This window comes from Rhopalosiphum maidis, chromosome 3 (genome assembly GCF_003676215.2).
Source record: "Rhopalosiphum maidis isolate BTI-1 chromosome 3, ASM367621v3, whole genome shotgun sequence".
In the NCBI taxonomy this organism is placed as follows: Eukaryota; Metazoa; Arthropoda; class Insecta; order Hemiptera; family Aphididae; genus Rhopalosiphum; species Rhopalosiphum maidis.
Window position 1 is genome coordinate 67,818,603 of NC_040879.1, and position 27,272 is coordinate 67,845,874.

Genomic DNA, 27,272 nt, shown 5'->3' on the forward strand with positions numbered 1-27,272 from the left:
AGTATAATAATTAGTAAGCACAAATACAAATATGTAAATGATTAAGACTTCTTTTTTAAGTGATTACAGTTTTTTTAAATTTTATTTACATACATTTTCATTTTGCATTTTGACTAAAACGAAAACAGAAAAGCAAATCGTGTGATAGTAAAATAATAATATAATAGTATAAATGGCATTATTTACATAATAATATATTCTTATAATATGAACTTGTTGGTATTTATGTATATGAAATTATTATATCTGACAGTGTATTCAGTTGTATGGTTTTTTGTGCTTGGGCATACTGGATATGACGTCCTTCCGTCTCCAGACGTTTCTTGTGGGTGACGGGGACCGGTAAGACGAACATCCGGCCAGCCTCTCGCCTACGTTCGGATCGGGTTCTATCCTCAGCGGATGTCTAGTGGCTTCAGCCGATGTTTTCCGTTTGGGTTTCTCGTGGCCCGCCGACGATTCTGATGTCTGACTGACTTTTCTAGATTTTAAAGCCGCCTGTTTCCGCAGTATGTGTTCAATGTCGGCGGTTTTGGACCGCAGAACCGCACCGCCTATGTTTGTTATACTAGAGCATATTTTCACTGGTTCCTGTAAAAAATACAAACACACAGCATTTTCAATTTTGACACAGGACTATTGCAGGTGTAAATTAGGGTTAAAACGAATGCTTTATACTTAATAACTGATTTTTTTTCAAACGAATATTATCCGTTTTTTGTAAATTGTTAAGTAGATGGTTTTTTTTGAAACTTTGATATATTATCTTGATTAAAATTCAATTGAGTAGTTTTAGATTCTGAACGGAGTGATGAATGTATTGATTTTACAATATATTACAATATATATTATACAATATTATTTTTTTTTTGTGTCTGTCATTGCGTTTTGGAGTAGTAATAATGCTTTGATTATTGATTTCAGCCCCTCTTTGAAAAGGAAATTAAATCTAGTTGGTACTTTTTTTTTTTTTTTTGGGGGGGGGGGGTCAAAAGTAAAAATTTCTTGTACTTTTCAAAAGCATCAGGAAAAACCCTGAAAAATAACGGACAACGGGAATTTTAATGCATAACCACTTTTCGACAAAATCGATTTTTTGATTTTGCTGTAACTCAAAAACGAATCATTGTAAATACTTTAAATTTTTACCAAATGTTTATATTAGCGTTATCTATTTACGATTAAATTTTTAAAATATTTATAATTTTTTTAAACTATTTATAGACCATTGAAATTTTCGATTTTTTAAATTTTTTTTCTTGAAACGCCGATAAAAAAATTTGGCTATCCAAAAACCCTTTAAGATTTAATACAAGGTTTATTATAAGTTGTTCTTATTGTTTTAAAAAAAAATTAAAAATCATTAGTCACAATTTTTGTTTATAAGCATTAAAAGTTCAAATGTTTACAAAATATGTCAAAATCGCGAAAATTTGCAAGGAATTTTGAAGTTGAAAATTCATAAAATTTTTGTAATTTATATCAAAGGTTAAAAAACCTAACACAAGGTTTTCCATAACTTTTTTTTCAAATAACTGTAAAAAAAACACTCCAGCGTCAATATAGAAAATATTTTATAAGCGTATGAAATTTAATTTTTTACGAAATCGCGTAAAATAACGATTTATTACAATTTAAATATAGGTAATAATACAATATATCCTACTAATTATCATAGACTGACAAATCATCTCCGTTCAGAATCGTTTTTCGTATACATTAATACCTGTCATTGCATTCAAATTTAACACATCCATTATAGTGACCTACTCTTCATCTCTACTGTACAGCAGGGCGGTATACGATTGCCCAACTTTTTTGTTTGACTTTATGTAAATACTAATATAATAGTTTAATATATATTATTATAATGGTGTTATATCCACTTATCCGTGTACTTGTCATTTTAATTGTAATTTTCATGAACCACGATCACATGGTGTAAGTACTGTAAGTCAAACTTAGGTTCACGAAAAGAACCATATATTTTATCCATTTCATGAAACGAAAACACTTGTTTTACACTTTATACAATATTTTAAATTAATCACATCATATAGATTACTTTTTGTGAAACCCAAATAATAGCATTATCACGATTACAAGAATCTAATATTTTTAAATTGTAGGTAATACTCCAAGTAATTAATTTAATACTATTTTAATATTATATTGTATGTTGTACACTTGTTATCGATCACATCATAATCGTATCGATTTTATAAGCGAGATACGGTTACAGTAATCTAGAAAAGCTCTAAATTATTTTTATTTTTGTATCATGCCAGTACGTCCAAAGTACGCGACCATTATTATAAAATGATTCAATAATTATTATTTTATATAAAATGGAATTAGTTTTTTTTTTTATAAGATTATTATCCAGATAAACCTGGAAAAATCTACTCAAAATAAGATTCATTTGATGATTGAAAATATTTTAGTAGCCAAAGCAAAAAGTGTAAATAATAGTTAAAATATACATAAGACTATTAAAATGCAATTATTCCAATTATGTTTTGTACTTGAAAAATAATGTTATTTTATGTTATTTAAAATTAAAACGTAATTCAATGTATGGTTTTAATGTTAATTAGAATCAAAATACTACTATTACATTTCAATTTAATATTAGTAATAATTAAAAAATATTTGTAATATAACCGTATATTATACAACGATTACCGTATGAAGCAATAATACAAATAATATTAATGATATCAATAAATATATATGATCGTTAAATATTTAATTTAATTTTAAGTAGTCATATTCATCGTGCTCCACTTGGTTCAAGTATATATCTACCTAATATACAAAATGTTAAAACATTGGTACAATTGTGATTAATAAAAGATGTACAATATATATAATATAATATCATAGTAGTATTAAAGTCATTACTAAGAGCTTTCAGTGTTAACTTTAATTTAAAAATATTTAAATATTAGATTCATGTAATGTATGTAATACATAACATAAATCAGAAAATATTCGTCCGAATTTGGATTTAAAAACATAAATATTTTTAAAAAATTAGTCTGTTTCACTACAGATGTAAGATGTAGAATTCATATTGCTATGCGTTTTATTACGCTTTTTGCTAACTAGTAAGGAGTTCATACATCAGGAATCACTTTTGAACGCTTCCAGGTCCTTAACTTTTAAAATGGTATATTGAATATTCATTAAATGTTTAGATTAAATTTCGTGGTTTGGTTCATTTATAGTATATGTTCTACTGCCAAATGTGAAACTCGTATTGATTTCGATCGTCATTATTAAAAAAATTTAAATTTAAACCAATAATAGCTATTGAATTTGGGAACTACAATGTATAAATAACACAAAGTTTTAATACTTACTGGAGATAAAGTCATGTCGTCGGGTCCGTGTTTTAACTTTTCTTTGTACACAGTAGGCTTAGTAACACCAGTAGAACTAGCACTTTTTGACAATCTATCCAAACCTGTACTGGATAATATTTTTTGATAAAATTTTATATCCTTCTCTTTTCCTTTTTTTTCAGATTTATAGTGATCGGAATCTGCATCTTTCGATAAGTCTTTAATGGATTGCATATTTCTCTGGTCAGATTTTATAGATTTTTTATTATAATAATCTGGAGTATAATTTGTTGTTCCAGAGACATTATCAGGTGATGTCGGTGGACTGGATATGGAACTACTATCTGAAGATACCGTAGCTAACATACGATGATAATTTGCTGTAGAACCTAAAATTTTATAATCTCAATAATCAAAAGTATATAATAATAATTGCATAAAATTAAAAAATACATATTAAATGTGGAGATTTTGAACAGTTGGTAATTATAATTTTAAAATTAATAAATGATGATATTGATTATGAATTAATTATTAATACAGTGAATGTTATTAATTTCATGTTTTAAGATTTGTATAATTTAAAATAAACCGTAAAAATATATATTTTTTTAAATGACATTGTTATCCAATAGCTTCTTAGTCTATTTTTATTTAACGTCAGCTGTTTAAGTTAAATATAAAAAAGGTATATATATATATATGACATATGTATATTGTATGTATATATAAATATTTATTTGTGGCATGAAATTATTATTTTAAAAGATTAGTTACTCGATGTTGGCAGTATATTTTGTATTAAATAAATACAACAATGCAGATATTATATAACAAAAATATAAATAACTTACTATTAGTTTGTCTGCTCTCGTCCTCAATAAACGGTATATCGGTGTCCTCTACATTCAACGGATATGAAGAATTAGGTAGTTGTTTAATAGGCACTGGTATCATTAAACTGGCAGTTATAACGCCGTCATAATCATTTACCTAAATTAAAATCGATAATTGAAAAAATATTTAAATTTTTGACGAACAAAAATTTTTTCAATTACATTTCCTTATTCAATCTGTGTGTCTTATTTTAGCTATGTAAGTATATATAATATGTTACGGGAAAAGTAGACTATCGAGTAATGTGCACACTGTACATTTCCTAGACATTTTTGCAAAATAGGAAAAATTATACATTATCCGTAGTCCCGGACTTTATAGTATCGACCTGCCTTATTTTTTACTCGGGTAATGTAATATGTACTTTTTGTACAACGGTGTTTTACTTTATTTAAATTTTATGTATTATATTACATTTTAGTTAAATATGTAAGTAATAAGTAAAAATATTTATAATATAAATATAATATATTATGTATATTAAATATTGCTCTTCGATTTAAATTTAATTAAAATACTGCACAACTAATATAGAACACTAAATTATACATGACTGCACTACACAACACAATGTTGCAAAATAATATTATAATTATTTGTTTAAAAATATTGAGGAAAGTATGCTACGTATGATCGGGTAACGTAATACATTGCTCGGTCTATTTGCAATGTTGAATGTAAATATAAATAAATAATTATCAATTACTATGTATTTTATAGTGCTTTTAAAACATTTTTTTCAGGGCAGAATTAGTGGTGAAAAAGCATCTTTGTAGATATAATATCTAATATGAGTGGCCGAGCTCAATATTTGACCTTATTTTTTAGTTTTGCTTCGCGTTTCGTTGTACTATTCCGTTTAAATTAATTAAACCTATTCTTAAGTCCAATCATTTATTTATAGCTATCTAAACATACGGCCGACTATTGAGTTAATTAATAAAAATACTAAACGATGCGTTTTATCAGTGGTTATAAGTAATCTCAATAAGTACATAAATATTTTTATTAATTTTTTCACAACTTACTTGGTTTCCGTTGGCATGCATTTGATTACTTGACATTTTGTCAGGCTTTTTACTCATTTGCATGCGTTCAAATACTGGGTAAGTAAATGCTTCAACATCGTCTGGGAAAAAAGCTGTCGCTCCTTTGCTCCGGCTTCTTCTGGTTTCTCGATCTCTAGGCCTAAAATAACGTGTAAAATAATAATAAAATATGATATGTTATATTAAACAATTAAACTACAAAAAACAGAAGTATTAAAAAAGGTACCTATAGACTTTTTTGAAATATATAATATCGGTGAATTAATTAAATTTTGTTTTTGATAATGCTTACTTATATCTATAATCTTCATTATCATCCGATCCACCTATTCCAGAATTTTGGTGTGTGAATTCTCCTCTTGTCCAAATTTTTTTTTCCTGACTTTCCAAATTTTTAGTTGACTCAAATTCTGGGGAAACATTTGCTCCAATTTTATCTTGTACGTTTAACAAAGTTTCTTTTGACTCTTGAGTGGATCCATTTCTAACAAGAAAAATAAATGTAAATTATATGTGATTAAACGTCATAACTACACATGTTTAACACAAAATTTAAAGACATACATTCCACGGTGTTTTAAAATTTAACGTTGTAGTAAAAGTAATAATAAAAAAAAAAAAAATCATAACTTGACCGTTTAAAATAATTCAGATCACCGTGAAACGGTTGGTCTATTTTTAAATGAATGCTAAATGTTAGTATTAAATGTTAATGAAAGTTAATTAAAGTAGTAAACTTTATGTTTAAATTCCACTTATTGTGGCACTGTAGCTACATCATTATTACTTATTGTAATAAAGATTATATTTATGTTTCTGCTAATTATAAAGACTAGAAATTATTTTATCATTTTTTTAACGTACCTATGTTAATATCGTAATGAATCGTTAATTAAAAAAAATCACTACCTAGTCTGGTGTTTGTTTTTTTTATTATTATTAATTTCGAAACGATTGTTACTTTACTTTAATTATATAAGTAAATTAATCTGAAAGAATACACGACTTTTAGTGCATAATGTAGAAATACACTACTTAATCGTTACACAATATTATTAAAAAACGTCTAACACTGGTGTGAGTAATTTATTGAAGTAATTAGTAATAAAACCGTTTTACGTAATACTTGCACTTTTAGAGTACAGTGGCACCAAACCACGTTAATCTGTGTCGACGAGTAAGTGTGTACGTGTATTATTAGTCTTTGTACCAACAGTATACAATATTGTTAATATTTATACATTATAAATTGATAGTTATTATTTATTCTTATTAGTTATCAGTAAAATTAGTTGTCTTGATGCTAAATAAAACTGTTTCAGGTGTTAAACGATTGACGAAAATATAGCTTGGTGCCACTGACTGAGTGTGATAGATTTCCTAAAATACAAACTATTCAAAAACAGCTGATTGTTAGATTTTAAAATTTGCTCTACTTCATATTTGTTTAAATTTGTCTCAATCATATTTTTGATTGATTGTCAAATCAGATTAGTATCGGTGTCAGTATTTATACCTACATGAAACATAATAATATGAACGTTTAATGAACGTATCAACTAATGAGTAATGTAAATGTGTAACTTAACACAGATAAAATATTTTAATAATAAACAAAAAATTAAATTTTACTGTTTTCAAATTACTTATTTTTTTTTATTTTTTATTTTTTAGTATCTTAAACAATAACGCACACAACAGTATTAAAATTACTGGATAGTTTTCTCGACGTTCGAAAATCGTAATCTCATCACATTGTCTAGACCTTCAGGGTTTGTATCTAGCATATGGACATATACTTCATCTAGGAGGTCAGCTGGTACCTTAAAAAACATTTTATTCAAGTAAATAATGTGTGTCAATAATACCCAATACTAGCTAGGATTTGTCATTTCAATTTAAATGTTTAAACACCCTTTATAAATATATGTGTTTTCTTTATAATTCACATATAAATTTATGTATATATATAAATATTCAAATTTATAGAAAATAGTTTTTAATATTTTCCAACGGCCAGTGTGGTGTTCCATTTATTTTTAATTTTTTAACGTGTTTGATATAAATATTCATGATTATTAACTAATAATTATATTACAAAATCATTTTAAAAATGTATAGCAAAATAATAACTTAAGATTTTTTAAATCTAATAAATTGTTATTATTTTGTTTTTCCAAATTCTAATATTAACTATTTGTTTACTTATAGTAAGTATTATGTAGTACTGAGTCCTCGCTCGTTAAATATTAAAGTAAATAATAATATTCATTGTAATACTTAGTATTTTGAAATTTGAATTTGGTATTTATAATCAAGAATTTATTTCATTATAAACTGAAAAAAGTATCGATTAAATAGACGTCTAAAAGTGAAGTAATATAAAATTTATAACCCAATAATTGGTCATACTACTACATTTTTATATTGAATGTTTGAATAAATATTCAATGACATAGTTATTTTATTCGATAATAAATGTTTAAGATGTTATTTATATTATTACAGTACCTATTAGTAATGCAATTACGTTTATAAATGTATATTATTTGTAATATACATATTATATAATCGAGTTAGTATTAAAATTCAATTGTTTAATAGTGAATGTATTTTAACTAAATGTAGACACAACTAACGTGATATTTATATTCTATACAAAATATTGTAATTCAGATAATTTTATCAGTAAATTATCATAGAAAATTGGATTATAATTATTATATATTTCACTGTACCTTAAATAAATATTCGTAATTTACAATTAGAGCTGTAACTACATCAATTGCTAATCTTCTTTCCATCGTCATTTCTTCGCTTAAATCATTGGGACTAAGTTCTTTAATAGGCTTATGAAGGATGTTTGGTGCAAATAGCGTAGCTAAGTTACTTGCATCCATTTTATTACCTTCTACTAAATGACCTAAAACAAAGTCAATTTCGTTAAAATTAATAAACAGTTTTCATTATTATCCAAAACTTTAAATAAATAATTGGATGAGTTTCAAGCTGAGTAAATAAGAGTTAAAATTTCTATGTAAATAATTTAAACTGAACAATTTGCAAGATTCGTAATTATAAGATAAAAGTTTAAAAGCATTTCTTTTTAGTTTTAGCCTTCATTGAATTTATCATTTTATTGTTTAGTCTCGATATTTTTATTTCTAAAAATAAGTAATCAATAATATTGGATGCATATTACACATTTTGAATAAGAAATATTGACTTTAAATTGTAACCATATATTATTTCGATGGACACATTTATAGTTTAGCTGAAACTCCAGTTAATGCATTTTTGATTTTTAAAAATATTTTTATTGAATTCCTTTTATAAATATATATAAAATGCTTAAATATATTAGCTGCAAGCTGCAAGCTGCACTATATAATATTGTTGTTAAAAATAATAACTTAGTATAAGTTATGATAAACGTAAATATTATTATAGTAAAACAAAATATGTATCTATTAAGCAATCTATTTATGTATTAGTGTTAAGGGTTTGATAATAATTAAAAACAATAATACCTAATTCTTACCATTTGAATTTTTTGAATCTTCTGAAAATTTTGCCATATTACTCAAAAACATAAGTAGTGCGTGGAGTGTATTACGATTTACTACAGGCAACAATTGTATTAGATGTTTGATTGCATCTAATTGCAAATGCCTGTTACGTATTTCTAAAAAAATAAAAAATTCCTAATTATGATATTATTTGTTAAAATATATAAATATTTGTTTATACGATTATGCGTACTCTGAGTTTGTATGAAACATTGATAAAGATCATTACAAAGTAATGCATCTGGTAATGCCCTAAAATATTCTTTTAATAAAGTAGCTACATCGTGTACGTGATCTTCATTTTTTGATAATGTTTCTTCTAACGTTTTTCCGTGATCGAAATCTTCTCGAAGCTTTAAGAACATTTTATATTATATATATTTATTTTATATTATATACCTTCCAAAAAGTTAAATAGTAGGTATTCAATTGTTTTTACATAATACGTTAATAATAATTGATAAATCGGCCTAGACCATCATTTTAAAAGTAAAATATTTTATATTAATACCTGTCTTAAACGTTTTTTCGAACTACTTATCCGGAATACTCCAACTTTGTGAAGTCCATATGTTTCTAAGTAGTTTAGACATGAAGTGACAAAACTAGGAACTCCATTTTTGTGTGATTTAATGTCACTATCATTATCATCAGATAAAATATCTGAACTAGAACTTGTGAAAGTCTTAATCAACTCACTGACAGGTGTGCTTGATGTAGAGTCACAGGAATGTGATCGCTAGAAAGAAAATATATAATGTGTAAAAAACAATTTCATATAATCATTTATGAACTAAAATATTAAAATAAAATAATTAATATATTCAAGCTATATTTTTAAATTCCAAATAATATTTAGTTAATCATATAAGTTTACTTCACTAGAATCTTTGGGAACTTCAATATAACTTGAAAAACTGCTTCTTCCACGTGGGGATTTCGGCACATACTGAGCCTCAGTTGGAACCTTTAAGTGAGATCTTGATGACCGCTCTTGTTCTAAGCAATCGTTTAACGATACTCCAAATATTGTATGCGGATAAAGACTTTCTAAAAATAATATAAAAATTTAACTTAGGATGCTTAAATTTATTTTTCAGTTTTAAACGAAATCGAGTTTCAAATAAATGATATAATTTTTACTTTATTATATAGGTGTTTATGCTATACTTATATGACTATACGTTGTGTACTAGAAATTTTCTTTTGTAATGAAATAATATAAAGTTTTAACACTCTATACTCTTATAAAGATTATAGTATGGCACATATGACATGTATTACTTATACATTATTATTAGTACTTTATGAAAACCAAGTGATAGTTAAGTACATTCCTTTTTTTGTTATTAAACCTAGACAATTAGTTCTAAATTTGATTCTAAAATAGATGATATTTTTAATTTAGTTAATCACAAAATAAAATAAGAAAAATAATTTAAGGTAAAGCCGTAAAGGCTTACAACCTAGCTATAATTTAATTTATCAATGCATAATTCATTAGTTACTTTTAACTAAATAGTATTAAAGTTTAAAAACTAAAATAATAAATTGTGTAAAATGTTTATGTCTAGTTGTATTACATAATTAAACATAACAATAATTTCGTAGTACTTTGTAACTGTAAGAAAATTATTTATTTAAAAATTTTGAGGTAAAATATAATTTTTATGCATCTTTAATGTTGTAGTTACTTATAAATATACATTTGGTATTTAAAATTACCGGTCTTAAAATAACACATTTATTTAAAAATAAAGTTATTTGTTCATGAAATTAATACATATTATTTTTATCATAGCACCATAGAAAATACAAGAATTTGTTAAAGTTATAATTAAAAATAATAATTAATTTGTATACCTACGTATTACACTATACCTTCTATACGTTTTGCGATAAGTTAAAAAAATTGTGGAACTAATTTTTACTTTTTCGCCTACTACAATATTGCCATACAAACTACAAACACTTAACGTCAAATGTTCCATTATTAAAATTAATATTATACATTTCTAGTAATAAAAAAAAATATAAGCAAGGTTAACCATAAAATACATATTTGACGAAAATAAAAATAGAACAACATATTGTATCAAAATAATAAAATGACAATACATATTTTTCATCACCTATAATAATAATATGATGTTTCAGCACTTAGTTTAATATTTATATAGGTAGATTGTAGATTATATTATAAACAATCATCTTCTAAGTTTTGAAAAAAATATATTGTTTATATTCAGTGTATTCTAATTTTTTTTATTTTTTATGCCATGTTTAATTAAATATTTTACTTATTGATATTTTTAAAACTATATTTACCTATTGCTATAATTATATTTTCAATGTAAATAACGGTATTACAATATGGGAATTAAAAAAACTTTCTAAAAATAGATAGGTGTAATAGTACAAATTATTTAATGTTAAATACCAATTAAGTAGAGAACAGAAAAATATAAATACATATAATTATATATACACCGTACAACAGCCAACTTTTAATTATTTAACACCTCATTAAATATTATCATAATTATGTTCGTAAAATAAAAATTTGATTTTAAAAAAGTTATTCGGGACATCAGAAAATCTTTAGCCGTGAACAATGTTAAAAATTAAATTTGGAACTTTTTGTTTTTGTTTACAAACAAAAAATCATAAAAAGTATTTATACATTGTGAACAAATAATGTATATAAAATACTAAACGATTATAATGTGTATAAAACTAAACTATTATAATGTGTATACAACTAAACGATCAAAAAATAATAATTTTAATGTACGTTCATCACAACACATGTGTAAACATTTGAAAAAATTGTAATTATTCATTTTTCGATTAAAAGATGCATTTATAGAAATATATTATAATACAATATATTAAAAACAAGTTTAATTGATTTGATTTGATTTTTACGATTTTTAATTATTTACATAAAACATAATATATTCATTAAACATTCTACAGGTACATGCGAAGAAAAAATATATTTAATAAGGCAATATCACAGAACAAATAACCTGGCAGTATCTAAATGTTTTGAAATTGTCCATGCATTATAGTCGGATACCGTGATACCTAATGACGTTTCTATACTTTATGCATGTCAATACATAAGTCAAAACGTCAAAATAGTCAAATATGACTGGCGCACATCGTGTCGTCATTTTTTTCCATTTCATATAGCTATGAGACCGTTTTATTCTTGTGCTTAGTATTTAGAGTAATAGGGATTGGGAGCTGTTTGTTTGATTTGTGTTTCTCTTACAGCAATAATACATTATTTTATTGTTATAAATGGATATGAAACCGAAATGGTAATTGTTGTTAAATGTAAGGTAGCTTATTCTGTCTCTCACGTCGATTGATGAATTTACGTCAATTTTTTTTACATTCAAAACATCATTGAAATACGTAAATCGTTTGTAAAAATTAAAATATTAAAAAACAAATATTGTTATTTGCAGCAAAACGAAAAAAAACACATAGTTGTTTTATGTTTATAATCTAACTTAACCCCAAACATAAAAAATATAAAACAAATGCCATTAAATATATTGCTGTTAACTGTTAGTATAATAAATTAATATTACGGAGTATACCAGTATATTAAAATATATAGGAAATGATGACCACACAAGCACGCTAACGACATTATACACACAACAGACAGAAATAAAATGATGTAGAATAAAAAAAAATAGTTTATTAATAGGTATAATCACTAGCAGAAAAACAAACAAAATAAAATAACAACGGCAATGATATATTTGTCGAGCATTATTCACTAATACATATTATGTTTCTACTGTTCGCAGGAATTATCACGATTTACGAAAACAACGAAAATAATATAAAATGTATGGTTTTCTACAACAATATTTGCTCTCTAATATATGTAATAAATTGTTTGCTTTGCATAAAAAAAAAAAAATGTTTGAATGTCGCAAAAAGCATTTTTGAGATGATTAAACGAAAATGTATTGTACAATAAATATACCTACCAACCTACAAATAATTTTGTTTTCAATGTAATAATCAAATTATCTAATAGATCAAAGGGTGTACTATACTGTATTAGATGTATATGATGATTTTAAGTGTATGATTATATTTTATTTTGTTTGGGCATAAGGTTTTCTTCAATAAGTATATTATATAACAGCATTACGCCAATTTATTAAGTTAGGCAACTTTAATAGGTAATAACCTGTATATTTTTACCTATTTTAATGACGGAATCATATAATATGTTTATTAGCGATGCAAACGTAATTTCGTGTAATTATGGTCTTATAATCAATTGAGACTTTATAATATAAAATATTATCCTCATCTTTAAGGAAATATATGGAAAATATAAAGATACCTTAAATATGATATTATTAATTATACTTCTGATTCAAATAAGAATAAAATATGATACTTTAAAATTCTTTTGTTATGTTTGTTAAGATTGTTATTTGTTGCATATTTTTTAGTAGTATAACTGTGTGGGTGGGCGTTTGGAGATGTTTATATGTCATAAATCATTTTGATGTTTATAAAATTTGGTATCGTTTAAGAACATATATAAACATACTTTAGTATATTACGATGATAACTTACATGTAAAAATAATTTCTGACGTAAAACAAATTTTATTTTTCAATGTTCGAATATTTTAAAAGGTGTTAGGTATTACTAATTTTGCAATTAGGTACCTAATACATACATAAGGTATTATTGGTAGGCAAATAGTACTTTAATATAGGTACAAATTTTAATGATCAATGACATGATTTATTTTAATGTATTGATTGAAAAATCAGAGATAGTGCTTATATATATATTTTAATATCATCGATGGTAATTAAAACAATATTTTTCAAAAAATTAAGTTGTTAAGTTTTTATTAAATTTTTACATTATATATGATTTTATATTACATATAAATATAAATACATTTAATTAAAATCAAAATATACAAGGTGATTCTGATAGCATAACTAAATAAAAATTACTCCAATAGTCCAATGTTTAAATAAATTCATTTCGGACAATATATGTATGATAATAATTATAGTTTATTTTTTATTCGTTTATTAGACAACATTTAAGGCAGTGGGAAAGTATGCAGGAAGAGACTAAAATAATAGATCAAGCCGGTAAAATTTTTAGGCAGCAGTCAGCAGGCAAGAGAAATTGAATTTAAAAAAAATTGATACCCAATAGTTGCTCCGCTATAAAGTAAGTTTCAATTCTACATCGTAATTGAGAAGCAAACTAGGTCATTGTAATGGTTATGTCAAATTTTATTTGAATAATAAATCACAGTAAACCGATTCGAAGTGGAAAGTAACCACTATTTCAAAAAAGATATTTTATAATTTTTTTATTAGTTTGGCTGATCTAATTTTTCCCAAAAATATTAAATTATTAAAACATTAAATCGTTATAAATTTACAATATAGTAGTCAGTATGTGGCATATATCTTGTACGGCTTGAATAGATTTGTGTTACAAATAATTTAATTTAATTTATTTTGCAAAATTAAATATATTTCGAGAATAAAAATTATGAATTATGGTGTAAATTTCAAGTATGGCTAATGTTTAATTTTAATTTTAATACAACAAAAACTTTAAAATTGTTATTTTTAAATTAAAAATATTCAATTTTGTCAAAATCAAATTTTCAGATGTTTATTAAAAAAATTGAAAGTATGTATTTTTTTTTGTATATTTATTTAGTTAATTCTGTATATTTCAATTACCTACAGATATTCAATTTTTGAGTTACAACGAAATTAATGCTGTCATGTTATCAAATACTGGTATTGGGCAAATATTTCTATTTTCTATTTTTTTTTTTTTTTAATTTTTCTTGATTTTTTTGAAAAGTACTAGAAAATTTTACTTTTATTAATATAAAATGTGTGTGTTTGTTCACTAGGTATTTAGGTATCGCATGAAACTGAATCATCGAACAAACAACGAAAATATTAGTAGTCATTAAGTAATCACAATTTTATCAAAGTTCAGTTTAAAAAATCTGTAAGTATACCCAGAGTTTAAATTAATTTATATACAAATACTATTTTTGTTATCCTTATCCGTAGTTCATAATCATGGTAAATTTATTATATTTATTTTGAGTGTTAATGTTTTCATTGTCATGGTTAAATTTTTTTTTTTGTAAATAACGTAAACTAGGCCGAGAGGAAATTTTTAAAAATAAACAACCTAGATTTTCATAAGATTTTTATGCTCTCCTGGATACAAAACCGTGGGATTGACAGAAGTCCGAAGAAACGTCACAGTATGCACAAGTGTACATAATGTAATGACGATTTAATATCTTGTCACAACCTATGCCAAAAAAATAGAGTTAAATTTAACTTATTTGCCTGAAAAAACACCCAGACTACGCGTGGATTTCACTGTATATATAACAAATACATTTTTTTTTCAAACGTTTTTCTATTTTATTACCATCTTTAACTAAATTTAAACTTCAATAAGATATTGAGTTTTACGAGAAAAATAAACTATCTTTCTAGTTGTTGAAAATTGATCTTTAAATTAATGAGGAAAGATGCAAATATACTGTAACAGCTCAATATAATTATTCTAGTCACTTATGTAATTATTTTTATTACTTATTATAATATCTACTATCACACGGAACGTTTAGATTTCATCTTTTATACTTTAAAGCAAATTTTATATTGAATCATTTTATAGTATAATAGCTAACAAAGTAAAAACGACTAATTGTTTTTTGGATTTATTCGATTGATAAAATAAAACAAGTTTCTAAGTATTTACCAAAACGAATTAAATTAAAGAGATAATTGGAGAAATAATACATTTTTAACTTAATTTTATTTTACTTGGTATTATTACTTTTTAAATTCTAGAGACGTTTCGATGAAGTAGTTTTCGTATTGGAACTTTTTAATGCTGTCGGGTCAACGCTTTTTGTATTGGTCATCTCAATTCGCAGTACATAATAATATAATAGTTCGAGTAAATTAGTTATTAATAACAAAGACATCTGACCTTGGCCTCGCTTTCTTCTGGAGACATTAGGTTTAAACTGTTTAGATCACTTTATTTTTTATAATATAAGATTTATTATCATGTTTCGTCCCATGTACATATGGACAGAATGGCTCCATTACTGATCCGACTACGGATTAAAACTACAATAATGTTATTATTCCTGGTCAAATAAATGTTATGGGGTCGCCAAACGGAAATTAAATTAATTAATGGTCACAATAATATGACGACGATTGCTTTTGATGCATGGATTATATTGTACTGTTTGTGCCACATTTCGATTCAAACTCAAACTTATGCGGTATCCACACAAATACTTATTAAATATTATATTTCATAGTTTTTTTCACCAATATATATATATATTTAGAGAGTAATGACCTAATCAATTACCTCATTAAGTTCTTCAAAAATAAATCTATCCTTGGCTACAAAATATCGTTAAACGGCCCTGAAAGTATTTTTGTTCAAAATGCAAAAAATCTCATTCAAAACACGATTCTGAGTGGCGTTATTCAATATCAACAATAGGTATTCAGACAACATGAATTAATTTAAAGAAAAGATAATATATTTAGATGTGATTAGAATAAACACATTAGTAAAATAAATAGATATAAACCATTAAACGTGTTCAATTAATAGGTGATTGAAATCTAAATTGGGATTATACGTGTTTGAAAAAAATAAGTAAAAGATAAAACAAATTTTTCAAAATTCAAAATCTATATATACCTTAAGAAATAATCATTATATTTAAAAATAGCATATGTATACAATTATCAAATGTTGAAAGCTTTAAAAGAATACTACATTACGATACCAAGTTATAGTATTTTTTATTTATTGTTTTTATAATATATTATGTACTATACAGCAATTCACATTCACAATCCCAAGAAACCTACTATAAAATTGATTTTAGACAAAATATATTTCATATACGAATGAAATTAACAAATAATAAATTTGTTATGCCTGACAGTCACTATATTTTTGACAACTTAATAAATGAGCTCAATAAACTTACTTGAACATAACCATTTTTATAAATTTTGTTGATTGTTTAATAATACTATAATATCAAGGTTATCTAGATTCTAGACGGTCAGCCATGAAACATTTTGTATTCTTTAATTTTTGTTTAATGTTTTTTTTTCTTAGACCAAATTTAAATGATTATTTTTGGAATTACTAACGTAATACGTACAAATATATTAATATATATTAGTTTAAACTTTTTTATTATATAACAAAATTTTAAAAATTAAACACAATGAAAGGTTTTTTTAAATGTAATTGTTTATTTTAAATCTTAATAATATTATTGTACCTTGGGCTAAGGCATAAGGTTTTTAAAGTTAGGCTTAACTTAGGTAGGTAAGCATACGTGTGTTATTAAATATTACGTAATAAATCCACAAAGATATTTAGATATATCTAATAGACAGTAGTATACCAAGAAGTAATTTCAGAGACTTAATAAATAATATATGAACAGTAGTAATAAGTAACTTGGGGACCTGTCAACTATCGTTCATTTATATTGTGTAAATTACTTACTAGAATAGTAATATAGTTAAATTTAATTTACATGGGAAATATTATGCATAATCTTGGGGGGGGGGGGTTCAAGACACTGCAAACATTTTTCAATAGGGGTTGATAGTTGGCCAATGTCTAAAGTTATTTTTTTAAATTTAAGTACATAATATTATTTATGCATTTTTAAAAAATATATTCTGGTAGGTATATCAATTACTGATAATCTATCTTGGTCTAAGTTCAAATATTCTCGCCAATAAATAACTATATACGATAATTTTGAGCATAGTGAGTGGTTAATTGATAGATACTTTTTGGATAATTTTAAAATTGACAAATTTTAGTTTTGTTACAGCTAAAATTTCTAATGAAATTATGCTTATTATGAATCTAATGCAAATTACTTAAAATAAAATGTGCCTTTATTCTTTATCTGGCTCTTAGCAAAAAAAATAAAAATAGCTAGATTACTTGAAACATAGAGTGGACGGGGATGGTAAATAGCACTAGGTACTGTGTATACGCTACAGAACGCTATGATAAATCCGTAAATCTATTTAATTTTTAATGTACTAATTTTAACTACTTAAAAAGTATAGAAAAAATTATATTTATAAATCTTACCGTTATCATCTTTATCTTTCAAGTTGCCTGTGGTATTTGCTCTTCTTTTTAAAAGATATGGTCTTCGTTTTTTTGGACCGGCTGATAACACATTTCCTGTAACAAACCAAATGTTATTATTTTTGCGATCGAATATTTGATGAAGATTTAAATAATATGAATTAATATTTTTTATCACTGTATGTAGGTAAGTAATGTATAACCATGAGACAATTTAACAGATTACAAATAAATCAGATAGAAAGTAACAATGGTTTAAGATAATACGAAGAAGCTATAAATTGAAAATAAAACCACATTGATACTTCTTTAATGCATATAGAATATAATGACATAAATTTTGTTTTAGATATGGAGTGTTTTGCCAAATAAAAAGTAAACAATTTTTTTTCGTTTCTGAAATTTTAGTCTTTGAATACCTATTTATTATTGAAATATTTCATAATTCATATTGCTAACCCTGCAGAGCGCATAGAACAGAAAGCATTATATTAAAATATTTTTAGTAGTTAAGTTTTTTATAAATACATTATTATTATAAGTAATTGTTTTGGCAGTTAAATAATTATTATAAAAATAATTTTTATTAATATAATTTTTATTTTTTGTAAAATTCAATAAAATATTTAATTATTATTATTAGGAACAATAATAATTAAATATTATTTAATAATGTATTACAAATTGTAAATCAAGAAACTAACATAAATGTATTTGTATAACATTTAACATACGATATATGAAATGGTATGAAGTATTTCATATTGTAAAATCTGTAAGTCATTATTCATTATCCACTAAATTAAAATAAATATAGATTTTTAGTCAAGCGAAGAATATGTTGCTTTTACAATGATGATGTTATTTTTTGTACAGTAGATATATTTTCTAATTGTAAACATATTTCATATTTTTTTTATGCTGAAATGCAAAAACTACTAAAAGATAAAAATATCGAAAAAATATCTAACAACTGCAATTTTGACGCTATGATTCCATGCTAATTTTAACTATTTTGCTTAGGGTTTCTTGTTTCTGCTATTCCTTACCTACTTTTTACCAACCTATTGGCTATTATAAATATCCCTATGTTTGAAAGACAAAATTAATATCTAAATCTAAATCCTTTATAAAAATCAATTTTTAAATATTTACATGATTTAAATTTGAATGTTATTCTAAAGTGTTATGAAATACGAAAACGAAAGCTTGATTTTGACTTTTCGTTCAGCAAAACATAGTATACATTATGTATTTATATTCAGTGCCTGATCATTTAAAAATTCAAAGTTCAAAAATATTTGTTAAGAAAAAATTTTCTGATCGAACACGCGTTGTGTAAGTGAGGCACTTGTCTATTAAACCTATAATTTTTTTCTAACTACCTATATTTATATTTATTTAATTTTGTTTCTCTAAAAAAAATATTTAAATTATTATTATTAAACAAATTGTTATATTATTATTATGCATAAACATTAAACGTACATTTATGAAAATGTCATACCCGCATGTGTTATCTCCGGCTTACGAACGTAAAATATAGCGAATTTGCATTCAGCAGAATCAATTTTATGCTGTTAGCTTTAATATTAGAGTCAATTTACCTATTATCAAGTTTAAAGGTAATAATATTATTCAGGACATCTCATAGGCTTTTATTGATATCTTCATTTTTAAGTGAGTTATAGTTAAAATATTAAAATATTAAAACTTTGCTCATAACTCGCTTAAAATTTTAAATATCAATAAAAGCCTATGATATGCCCTAGGTAGGTAATATTATTACCTTTAAGTTTTATAATATATAAATAGACTCTAATATTAAAGCTAACAGCATAAAATTGATTCTGCTGAACGCAAATTTGCTATGTTTTGCGTTTCCTAAGACAGAGACAACACACGCGGGTATGACGTCCTCTTAATTATTAATATTTTTAAAACTATTTTGATGATTATTTACCTGTTGGTATTCGTACTGGAACTCCAAGACTTATTTCTTGAAGTTTATTTAGAGAGACAAGCGATAGTATTTCTTTTTCAAGATCGGTTAAGTCCAGTAGACACAAATCCTATAAATAATGACATTTATATTTTAATTATTGCATCAATTTATAAAAAAATATAATAAGTTTGATATTTACCTTTAAAAGAATTGATTTTCCACTAGCATGCAGCCATAAACAATTACCCTAAAAATTGTGAATGTTAAATAATAATAATTGTTATTTATGAATTATTTATTTTTGTTTAGTATTATATATTTAACATATTTATTGATTAATTAAATTTTTATACTTTTTAAATATTTACATTTTGAAATGCGCTTTAAGTATGAAAAATCTATTAGGTATATGAGGTGTGTTATTGTTAAATATTGTGATACTTTTTTTTTTTTTTTTATTGATCTCTTGAAACATCGGCTACAAGGGCCATTAGTTTATTGTGATACTATTGTTGAGTTGGCACACGAGCTCAATAAACTGAGCAAATAACACATTTTTAACAATGTCTCACAAGTACTTAATATTGTTAAAATATTTGTAGTAATTATAATATAATATTATAGGTAAAAGTTATGCTTATTCAATTATGTTTGAACTATAGTGAGATATTTAAAAAAATTTAAATCTATTACACTTATTAAATTATTTTGAACTTAAATTTAATTCATTTATTATTATTTTATATATTTTTATTATTTATTATTAAGCATGATCATTAATTCAAAATTAATTACAATATTTAGTTTATGTTCTAATTTACTTTCCTTTTCATACTTAATGCAGGTAATGGTATCATGGCAACAAGTTGCAACTCGTTTAAATTATTATTTTACAATGCTTAGCCAATTATAAATATTGCCAAAAAGTTGTTACAGCTCTTGAGATAGTATAATATTCACCTAGACAGTTTATACAAAACATCTAATTAGTATTATTCGAGTATTGTTTGACAATTTTTTTTTACGGCGAGAGGGGGTCAAAATTAACCTATGAGTGATTTGTGCCAAGAATAATATTAATTTTGGCTAAAGAAACTTCCTACTTGATTTAAAAAAAAATGTTTTTAAATAAATACCCCCACATTTTTCAATATTTTATAAATATATATATTTTTTTTTACAATCAATTATTGTATATTTTTAATTTTACAATATTTAATTGATTTAGATTATTAGTAAAATATTTTAAAATCATAAATTGTCCTTAAAAATACAATTTAGATTAGTTTTAAATCATGTTACCCAGTGGCATAACTAATTTTGGTAGAGATGGAAAAGGGGCACTTGTACTTCATAAAATATCTGGGGGGGGGGTAAAAGTATAATTTCACCTTCCTTACCAGATATGCTAACAGTAGACATTTTTAGATAAAGAAATAATTCTATACATTCAACATCAACATATTATATTTACAAGATAACAATAAACTATAATTATAGCAAAATTTTAACTTAAATTAAAAACCGTTCATATCAAGAAGATTTTCGACGTATAAAATCACCTTAGAATCTAAAAAACTCAATAGACAATAGCCAATAGGTATACTTGTACTTAGAGTTTTTCCAAAAACTGTTGACTTATACGTTTAGGTCTCAGATTTAATGAATTTTTCATTATTTTTTAAATTTTAGAACGTCTATCAGACGAAATGTTTTCCTAGCTGTAATAATATACAAATCAAAATGTATTTTGAATTTTTTGATATTTTAAGGCCATTTTGTAATACATTAGTTATACAATTAAAATAAATATAATTTAAAGACTATATTTATTTGACAAAATATTTCTATTTTTTAAACATTGTACAAATGAATAATAATTATACTTTTTTTTATGAAAATAGAATTATATTATATTTTTTTTTTTTTAACTTTTAAATTTTCAACATACATAAACCTGACAAATGTTCCACATAATATTATTTGTCTTATTGCGGTCACGTGCTTTATTAACATTGTAGTGGCTAACATTGTTACAACAAATTTATGTTTGTATTTTTAATTGACTTGGTTTGCAAGTAAGATTAGAAGTTTGTCGAATAGGTGTTAGGTAGAGGAAGCTAGTCCAAATCATGGGCGGTGGTTTTGATATTTAAAAACTGTATCATTAGAGTTGTTCAATTTTTGTGCGTTATTTTATTCTATTTTCATGCTTGGTTTATATTTTGTGTTATAATATTACAACAAGAGATATAAGACACTAATATCTTCTAATATCGCAATTTGAATGTATTAAATATATTGATTTATAGTTTAATATCGGTTATTAGGAATTTAAATTGTATTACGCATATTATGTTAAAAAAAACTTATGTTGTGTGATAGATGTATGAGCTAATCCATAAATAATTTTTATAATTTTGTCTTTCGGAGACTCAAGTATAAGTATAAAAACCAAATAATTTAAATATTATATCACAAATTCGTTGTTTTTCATATTCTAAATTCTATAACTCAAGATAAGTACAATAATCATAATATAACTGACTCAGATATGGACTAGTCTTGTACTCGATACTATTGACGATATATTGTATTGTTGCATGAAATTGCCTATATATGCTTAACACGGACCACAATATAATCAAATTGATAAAATTTAAACTGTTTTAATAACTTTAAACTTAAGTCCGACCACCAAATGTTGATTCAATCTTAGTGTTTAACGTCACAAAATACATGAATTAAAAAAAAAAAAAACTAAATTATACAAAAGTATAATAATCAAGGGTTAGGTTAAACTTATGAACCAAGTTTTTTATACATAATGTGTATTACAATATTATAGCCATATTCATTCATAATTGAATAATAAAGATTGATCAAATATTTTTTCATTTTGTATAATATTATAAATAAGTATATAACTAGAGATGTACATTTAATTCAATAGAAACATTATGAAATATGCAATCATTTGGATCAAATTTTGAAGTATCAATTTTCAATATGTACTAAAAAAATACACAAAACACGAGAAAACATGCTAAATAAACTTTAAAAAAAAACTCAATATGTAATGTATATGGCTTAAAAAGTTAAAAATCCACAAATAGTATGCGTAAAATATTAAAAATGTATATAATTAAAATGTCGATTTTTAAAATAAATCAGCTTATAAAAACATGTATATTTTTTGAAAATAAAACAAATTTCATTTAAAAATATTATGCATAGGTATAAAATTTAGCTGAAAATACCACTTTCTTAAAATATGCAATAAAACATAAAAATAAAGAATTGAATTCAATTATACGCACCAACGTCTAAATGTGCAAAATATATTTTTTTATTTAGAATAGCGATGTCATATATTAAGTTTATATTACATTTATTATTTTGATTTTAGACTGAAATTTGTGGATATGTAAAATCATTAAATTTACAGCTATGTTAATAACTAATGGTCCTCGGATTAAAAGTAATAATAAATTTAAAAATGAAAACAAAATATATAAATATTAATATTTTGAAAGATCTTGTAATGTCTGCCAGTTATTAACTAATATTATAAAACTGAGGAACCGATGAAACAAATTCATAACAGTATAATATATTTATTTTATGTTATATTTGGATCTTGTCTGCGTTTATTCAAATTTAAATGTCTACAAATGTTTTGATAACATATGCTAACCATTAATAATATTTTAATTTTGATTTAGTTACACTATTTTATTCGAAAAAAAGTTAAAATATAATTAATAAGAAGTTAAAATCTGTTTATTTAGTTTAATATTTATTGTACACTTAGCTGTTTAATGCGTATATTATTATTCAAACAACAAAACACTTAAATATTATTACCTTTTTATATATTTTACATGACATAATTATATTCATAAATCATCCTTACTTTTTAATGTATTTAATATTTAATTAACGATATTAAAAAATTAATCTGTTCGAGGTTGGTTTTTAATAGATTAATAAATATGAGTAAAAGATAAACTTAACTATTTTTACTTCTAGTTTATTTGCAACAATTTCAGTGATTTGTTTATGTATAGTAAAATGAAATTCAAGGTATTGTCATCATTTAATTTTTTAGGGGCTAAATTCATTAAAATCATATATTATGCATTCAATTATAACTATTACGTCATAAAAACATTTAATTTTTGTTCATTTTTGACGTATTTTGTATTTAAAATTCAAAATATTTTGTAACAAATGTTTTTCTAATAAGTTGTTAAATATTATGATTTTTTTTTTATCCTAGACTGACAATTGTAGTCTTTTGTAATGATATAGAACAAGTTGTTTTTAGTCTTTATGGTTAGGTAAAAATTCATAATATGTCATATTTATGTTGCTGAAATTCACCGTACGTAATAACTAATAACCTTGATTTCTGTTATAGATCATTTTGGTACTGCCAACAACCAGTGTATTTCTTGACTTGGTGACAAGTGAGATTTTTATCTAAAATATGTATTTAGTCAATAATACAGTTTTGAAATGTGTGAGAATGAAATCCGCAGCTGATTTTAATGTTTTTACATATGTAGGAATGAAAACTATAATGATGTATGTAATACATGCACATTGTACATAATATTTAGTTTTTTAAACTAAATATTGTTTTGACTATATATATATATATTTTTTAAAACTAGACTGTTATTATTTTGATGTGAAATTAATAACCATAATATATAGAACTTGTTTTGTCTTATTTTTATGTATAGTGTCTAATATGTTTTCTTACTAAATTTATTTAATTGAGATAAATGTTATTGTCTTAATAGAATAAATGCTTACCAATGGTGTCCAAGGAGATGCAACCGCATTCGTTCTTGTTTGACTTTTTGAACGTCCTTTCCATATACGCTTGGACATAAACCCTTGCTGAACATTTGTTGAAGATCTTGACTTCTGCATTCCGGGGGCTAAAAAAAATATACATTTATTATTTATAATCAACCTATATACACTTTAATAATAATTATAAAAAAAAATAGGTATAATACACGCACATAATATATATTTATATAGATGTTGGTTATAATTAGTTAATTAATTATATATGAATAGAATATTCTAGGCCATAATAAATTACTAACTCCAGAATATAAATCATTAAGAAATATTTCATTTTTATTTATATTTGTAAATATTATTTTTATAAGTTGCATGATATTTCATAGAACTGTCTTATTACCGTTAAGAGACTTCGGTGGGGATAAAGGAGGTGATAACAATTCTTCTCCGCTAAAGGTCGTGCCAGTATCAATACTGCTTCTAGAACTTGTTATTCTTGAGTTAGAATTGTCATCAATATTTTTTAAAATCGAAAGCCATGAATCGTCTGTTTGTATTGATTTATTAGTATCATCACCCTCGCATATATCCGGTTCTCCTTTACCTTTAATATTTCTTATATTACGGTCATAGTTCACTCGTTTAAACCTATCTATTTTATCGGATTCAACGCTTTTTTTTCTTGCCATTCTCAAATATCTTTTTATTGTGTCACTTACAGATGGTGATATATCGTCGTTTTCTATGCTAGCTTTGTGTTGTAAAGCTTTCGAAGGAACTTTTGATAAACTATCGGGTATTTCGGTTGAATCGAGTTTTCTTCTATTCTCATCTTCGATCAATCCTAACATTGCTGGTTCTAAGGGCACAGTTTGAATACCAACATCAATGTACTTCGCTTCCATGTCTTCAATTTCTATAACAGGTGGCGGAGACGATAAATTATACGATTTGTCATTTGATAAAAACAATTTATTTTTTTTATCATTGAATATATTTAAATATTCTGATGATGTATTTACTCTATCGTATTTTCTTTGATTATCATTCCACGCGGAATTAAAATAATTCATGGAAGAAAGTCCTAAATTTGACGATGAACCAATTACTCTTCGACCCAAAAATCCTCTCGTTTTCCTTAGTTCAAAGTACAAATTCTCTAACAGTTTCCTATCCATTAAAATATCTCCTATTACTTTTTCTCTGTTTGTCGACCTTGCATAGTACCTCCTTAAAGTTTCCAATAGATTTTTTTGTGTGTTATCACTTTCCAATATACTCGTTCTTAAAGGTTTTTTATTATCTAACGTTTGTGTATCATTTGTTTTTGATATATAATCTTCTAGTTTTTCCAAAAGTTGTTCATGGTCGAACGAAGATTCTTCAACGCGCGTTGTTTCTTCGGGATTACCAATATAATCATTAATAAATTGAACTAAGTCAGATTTGGAATCAGGATATTGATAATTTGATAAAAGTGTATTATTTTCAGTTGAACCAAATAAAAAGTCTTTTCTGAGTTGTTGAAGTTCATATCTCCCTGCTGGTCTAGGATGTGCCAAAAATGATACACTAGGTACCTTAACTATACTTTCTGCTTCGTCTGCACTACTAGCATTTTCTCGGACACTTCCTAATTTAAACCTGTTTCCTCTTGGTCTACCTCGACTTCTAAATCCTAAGGCTCCAGGGTATGATTGTTTTCTCCATAGTAAAAATCTAGGTTCCTTTTGGCATACGTCTTGAAAGTATGCTTCGATCTTTGGTACATCTTCGGGTCGATTTCCAACATTTTCAGGTATCAATTTTCTACCAGCATCCGCCATATATCTCCACGTTTTTCGTGTTAATAGCCATCGTTCTCGTTTGGAACCTCTATTTTTTCTATCTTTGAACGATTCTTTTTCCCAAGTTTTACCCATTGCTTCATTACATTCTCCAATACTGATTCGAGAGCTTTTTTTTGTTATTTTTTTCTTTCTTGTAATTAACTTAAAACTACATTTTCGTGGTTTATCCTCATTTTCGTCACGTGAACTGCTTGGTTCAGACATTATTTTATTCAAGCACAACAAATACACACGTGCATTAAGCTATATAAACACTTGGTATAAAATGCATTTATTTTTATTATTTAAAAAACAACATTATCAGTATAGATCGACGAATAATTAAAAAAAAATTGATACATTATCTTAAAAAGCAAACTATACTTGCGTACGAGATTAAAATATTTAAATTACACATACACACTGGAATGAAAAAAAAACCGTCGACGAATGGAAATTAAACATATTTTTACATACAATAAAAATGTCTTGTCGTAACCGCGACTCGCACTAGACTCGAAAATAGCCGCGGGCATTTTCTTAGTGAGGTAAATTCATGATAGGAAGAGTTGTGTAGGGAAATA

The 27,272-nt window shown here is 24.8% G+C and overlaps 1 protein-coding gene across 1 annotated transcript; it reads right to left on the reverse strand.

Moving 5' to 3' along the window:
• Positions 1-26,913, reverse strand: LOC113557473. The gene is made up of 16 exons (XM_026963016.1): positions 25,260-26,913; positions 24,860-24,987; positions 20,235-20,282; positions 20,054-20,162; positions 18,091-18,186; positions 9,740-9,912; positions 9,374-9,601; positions 9,056-9,215; positions 8,835-8,978; positions 8,032-8,216; positions 7,007-7,116; positions 5,586-5,777; positions 5,273-5,432; positions 4,202-4,340; positions 3,366-3,736; positions 1-591 (listed from the first exon to the last, which is right to left on the reverse strand). Exons 1-16 carry the CDS (start codon positions 26,911-26,913, stop codon positions 259-261), a joined length of 4,230 nt encoding a protein of 1,409 aa, XP_026818817.1. The 3' UTR covers positions 1-258.
• Positions 26,914-27,272: the final 359 nt, after the last annotated feature.